The sequence below is a fragment of the Elephantulus edwardii genome, unplaced genomic scaffold (genome assembly GCF_000299155.1).
Source record: "Elephantulus edwardii isolate Elephantulus edwardi_28Jun2011 unplaced genomic scaffold, EleEdw1.0 scaffold00124, whole genome shotgun sequence".
Classification (NCBI taxonomy): domain Eukaryota; kingdom Metazoa; phylum Chordata; class Mammalia; order Macroscelidea; family Macroscelididae; genus Elephantulus; species Elephantulus edwardii.
The window spans coordinates 5,031,763-5,037,675 of NW_006399874.1; the positions used below are offsets into that span (position 1 = coordinate 5,031,763).

The 5,913-nt window shown below is 37.3% G+C and overlaps 1 protein-coding gene across 1 annotated transcript in view; it reads right to left on the reverse strand.

Annotated features, from left to right (window-relative positions):
* Window positions 1–1,263: 1,263 nt before the first annotated feature.
* Window positions 1,264–5,913, reverse strand: part of COL21A1 (collagen, type XXI, alpha 1) — a 196,036-nt gene continuing 191,386 nt past the window's right edge. Inside the window, exon 30 of the mRNA XM_006893157.1 lies at window positions 1,264–1,451. Within this exon, the coding sequence (XP_006893219.1) occupies window positions 1,264–1,451 (188 nt within the window). The remainder of the gene's footprint in view (window positions 1,452–5,913) is intronic.

Sequence of the window (5,913 nt, forward strand, 5' to 3'; positions counted from 1 at the left end):
ACAAAGACAAATATTGTATAAAACCATTATTGTAGAATGAGTATAAGGATACAAGGGGTGTGGGAGAGGGTGGAAGCAGAGGGATGGGGATATGCAGGAGGAGGGGAGGATTAATCATGGAGTTATACAATCTGGTGGGGGCAGTTAGGGAAATTGGAAGAATCTGTTCTCAAAAACAATATACTGAAATTTTGAAAATAAACTAATATAAAAATACACAGCCACTAAAATCATATCTGTACAAAACTTTATTGCAGTTTTAAACAAGCATATAACAAAATTTAGAGCATGACAAAAAGATTAAATATCTGAAATTATATTCCTTACAAAATTACTAAGCACAGTACACAGACCCTACTCATACATATTCAAAGTCTACTTAAAAATATCAAAACAAATTAACTTGATGGAGTTGCCTAATATATATGCTGCAATGAAAACTAACATACATGAATTTGCACATATAATAAGTGAAATGGAAAAATAAGGAATATAAAAACATTCTAAATAATGAACAAATCTAAAGCATTTTGTTATTTTTAATATTTCTGGGCTTGCATTAGAATGTAACAAACAAGTACAATGTTAAGCATTTTCTTCTAAAATATCATAAATTGTATTATATATTTTCCAGTTCCAATGTAATTAATTGTTCTTAGAGTAATCATTAGTCTAATTATAGAATCTGCAAAGAAAATAAGAGACATTATTCTTAGTCATATTTGATATTCTAAATGTATAACAGCAACACACAGCTCACAAACTCTAACCAATAAGCACAAACACTGACGTATGTGACCATGGTGGTCCATCCCAGCTGAATATCAGCTCTGTTTATATTTCCAATGACAAAGATATGTGTTGGCTGATGTAGAAGCATGGTTGATGAAACAGAAATTCACACAGGCATTAAACTGAATTCAAACACAACTACATGGAGACTAGATGTGAAACACTTCACAGTGACTAAAAAGGACTGAATGACAGGCATAGTTGTTTTGAATTTTATTCAACTGACTAAAAACCGTGGACTTAGAAGAAACTCTTTAGAGTTAGTTAATGCTGCTCATAATCTAAATACTCCAAATAGTTTAGGAACCCTTAAACAATCAGCATATATGACTTCTAATATATTTTTTCCTTAAGGAAAAACAAAACACCGAGGTACTTTAGTTCTTTTTCAAGGGATTATTACTGGTTATCTTCCTGAGATGCAAAACACCACAAAAGTAAAGCACCATACCAAGGTTGTTGAATGAGGCACTAATAATTTGGTCCTTTCCTGAAAGGATCTCTTCCAACAATTACACTAAAACACAGTGATGGGTCACAGATACCAGGAGGTCCTGCTGGCCCTTGAATTCCGGGTTTTCCATGCTCCCCATCTTTTCCAGGGGGGCCAGTGTCCCCAGGGGGACCTTCTTTGCTCATTCCAGGAGGGCCTTCTGGACCTAGGATGAGAGAGTGACAATGTAAGAACATAGTAGTTTGGCCTTAGATGCTAAAATGAAAGGAAATAATTTACAAAGTCATTGGTCCTGCATACTGTGTAGTATTCCATTGCGTGAATGTGTCTTAATTTCTCAATCCATTCATTTGTCATTGGATATTTGGGCTGTTACCATGTTCTTGCAATGGTGAATAATGATGCTACGAATATTGGTGTACAAATCTCAGTTTGTGCCTCAGTTCTCATATTCTCAGGGTATATTCCAAGTAGTACAATAGTTGGGTCATAAGGAATCTCTATGTTTGACTTTTTGAGGAAGCGCCAAACTGCCTTCTAGAATGGTTGAACCATTTTAGAATCTCACTAACAATGTATAAGAGTTCTTTTCTCACCACATCCTCTCCAACATTTATGACTTGCTACCCTGTTAAAATTTGCCACTGTTACTGGAGTGAGATGGTACCTCACTGTGGTTATGATTTGCATCTCTCTTATTTCCAGTGATATGGAAAATTTCTTCATGAGTTGGTTTGCCATTCAAATATCTTCCTCTGTGAAAATCTTTCCATGTCTTTTTCCCATTCACACAAGATTAATGATTTTGTAAAATATTACCTAACTTGGGAGGGACTGGAGCCCATTATGCTGAGTGAATTAACTCAGTTCCACAGGACAAATATTGTGTAAAACCATTATTATAGAATGAGAATAAGGATCTGAGAGGGGTGGGAGAGGCTGGAAGAGAGGCTGGAAGTAGAAGGACGTGAATGTGCAGGGAGAAAGGAGAATTAATCATTGGATTGTAAAATTTGATGGGTCGGGGTTGAGGGAAAATGAAAGAATTTGTTCAAATTTGTATTCAAATTTTGTAAATAAGCTAGTAGAAAATAAAGAAAACTAAAATAAAGACATTTACAAGATATTTTTAAAAGTTCTTGAAATTTGTTACATATTTGTACAAAGAGACGTCATTCCATCTACATACTGCTTTAAAAAAATGCATTTCCCAAACCAAAGAATTCTTTTTTATAAAATTATTGTGGTTTGTTGTTATGTGCTGTCAAGTAACTTCCAAATAATAGTTGCCCTATGTACATGCAGCCAGGAAATCAGGAGAAGAATTGCATTGAGACAGTCAGCTGTGAGGGCCCTCTCAAGAGTACTGAAGTTCAACGACATCAGGCTGGAGACTAAGGTGTGCCTGATCCAGGCTATAGTCTTTGCAATTACAAGCTATGCATCGAAGTGTCATATGCATAATGTATGCTATGAATGAATCTTCCACCAATCTTGATGCCATACTCCTCCTCGTACAGCCCAGTGTCCCAGGTGATCTGTTCTGCATACAGATTGAAAAGGCATGGAGACAGAATACATCCCTGGAGGACATCCTTCCCGACTTTGAACCATGCTTTGTCTCCTTACTCTATTCTGACGACTGCCTTGGTTCAAGTACAGGTTTCACATAAGCACAATCGAATGTTCCGGGATAACCCATTCTTCTCAGAGTCAACCACAGCTTGTTGTGACTTACACAGTCAAAAGCCTTTGTATAGTTAATGAAGCACAGATAGACATTCCTCTGGTACAATCTGCTTTCTGCCAAGACCCATATAATATTAGCTATAATATCCCTAGCACCATGGCCTCTTCTAAAACTAGACTGAACATCTGTCAGTTCTCTGTTGATGTGTTGCTCCAGTTGTTTTTGGATAATTATCAGCAGAATCCTGCTTGCATGTGATATTAATAATATTGCTTGATAATTTCCACTCTCAATAGGGTCACCCGTTTTTGGAATGTGAACAAATATCGATCTCTTCCAGTCAGCTGGCCAGCTTGCTAGCCTCCAGATTTCTTGGCACAACTTAGTGAGCACATCCAGGGCAGCGTCTGTTTGTTGAAATTATGTCAATTGGTATGCAGTCAACTCCTGGAGCCTTGTTTTTTGCCAATTCCTTCAGAGCAACTTGAACTTCCTCCTTTATCACCATAGGTTCTTGCTCATATGTTATTTGATGAAATTCTTCGGTGTCAGCCAATTCCTTCTGGTACAGTGACTCTGTGTACTCCTTCCATCTTCTTTTAATGCTTCTTGGATCATTTAATACTCTGTCCAAAGCATCCTTAAGTATTGCAACTCATGGTTTGAATTTTTTTCAAATTTTTTCAGCTTAAGAAATGCTGAGCAAGTCTGGCCCTTTTGTACTATAAAATTATTCTATTTTATAAAATTATTTTGGCTAGATGCCATTGAGTTGGTTTTTATTCAGAATGACCCATATGACAAGAGTTGAACTGGTCACACAATTTTTCTTTTACTCTGAGCTCTGGGAGCCTTATATTAGGGAGTTGTACTGCCAACCCAAAGACACATGGTTAAAATCCATGAGCTGCACTACATGTGAATTACAGCCTCTGAAAACCTACTGGTTGGTTAGCTATAAGTAGGTTCTGCCTGGACAGCATATAATAACTACCACTTTTATGGGAGCCAGGAGACAGTTAGTGAGTTTGAAACGCTAGCCTTTAGTTAATAGCTAAGCCCTTACTGTTGTGCATTCACAACTGTTTTGTTTTTTATTAACATTTATTTTTGTTAGTTACTGTCAAGTCAACTAGGATACAGAGTCCTTATGGATCTCAAATCAGAACCTGACCCCATCCTGTGCCATCTTCACCATCTCCACCATGCTCAATTCCATTGTTACAGTCATTCTGTCACTCCTTCTTGCTGAGACTCTTCTTTGCTTTCACCGAACCTCTACTTTTATGAAATTGTTGTTGTTGTGGTTATTATGTGCCATCAAATTGACTATGACTTATAGCAACCCTATAGACAATATCTCTGAATCTCACTCCATCCCAAGTCAACCTAGCTTCCTCTGACACATCTAACCCTACTGCCACAATTACTGTGTCAATCTATCTCATTGAAAGTCTTCGTCTTTTGTACTGACCTTATACCCATCCAACAATTACACCTTTCTCCAAATACTGGCTCCTCCTGACAACATATCCAAAGTATGTCAGGTGGAGTTTTCTTGCCTCCAAGGAGCACCGTGGGTTCACTTTGTCCAGGACAGACATACTTGTTCTCTTGGCAGTTCATAGATGTTCCATGCTCTTCTCCAGCACCACCACTCAAAGGCACTGATTCTTCTGTTTTCCTTAGTCACTGTCCAGCTTTCAGTGTATAGAAAGCAAGTGAGAAGACAATGGCTTAGATCAAGTCCATCTTAGTCTTTGCACTGATATCATTGCTTTCAGTGTTATGGAAAGGACGGTTTTAGCAATGCAACTCATCTTTTGATTTCTTGACTGTTGGTGTCAAGGATATTGATTGTAAGTATCCAAGTAAGAAGAGACCATTAACAACTTCAATCCTTTCTCCATCAATCCTGATGCTGCTTAGTGGTACAGTAGGAGGCTTTTCATTTTCTTGATGTTGAGATGCAATTCATTTTGAAGTCTTTGATCTTCTGCAGCAAGTGCTTCAAGTCCTTCTCACTTTCACTGAGCAAGGTTATGTCATCTGCATAACATAAGTTGTTGATGGGTCTTCCTCTGATCCTGTTATAACATTCTTCTTCATAAAATGTAGTCTCTCGAATGATTTATTCAGCATATGGATTGAAAAGGTATGGAGAAAAAGATACATAAATTTTTTACTTTTAACCATGCAGTGTTGTCTTGCTTTGCTAAGACAAGAGGTTCTTGGTGTAGGTAATGGTTTCACATGAGCACAATCAAGCATCCTGGGATTCCTGTTCTTCTCAAAGTTAGCCATGATTTGGTATGATCTACACAGTCAAATGTTAGACCAAGCTATATTAGCATAAAGGACTTCTTGTAGCACAGTCCATGGCAAGCTGCATTGCTAGCCCAAAGGCTACATGTCTGCAGCAGTTTGAATTCATCCACAGTCTCCTTCCATTGCTATTTACAAACTCGGAAACCCTTTAGAGGTTTGCATGAGCCAGAACTGGCTTAATAGTGAGCTTGAGGTCTTTGTTTGAATATATTAACATAACAATCTTGATCTTGGTTAAGAGATTGAGCTAACTTTCTAATATTCTAGTTGTGCATTGCCAAGCTCTTTAGTTCTTCCATTCAATGATTAATCTAAAAATACTATTTTAAATACTTACTAAGAAACTCATTCTCATTGTGATAGTCAGGACTGACTAAAAACTGACTCTCCAGTGGGTTTTCAGAGGCTCTAAATCACATAAGAGGAGATTGTTTATCTTTCTCATATAAGAAGTAGTTGGTGCACTTGAACCACCCACCTTTGGATTGGTAGTACAACTCCTTACCTACAGGCCACCAGAGTTTAGAAGGCATCAAATAAGTTAAAATTCTAACAAGTCATTTTGTACCTCATTTTCAGTAAAAATTCCTGTTTGCATAAGTTATTTTTTGCTTACAAATCTAAATACATCTAGCCAGGAAATTAAAAG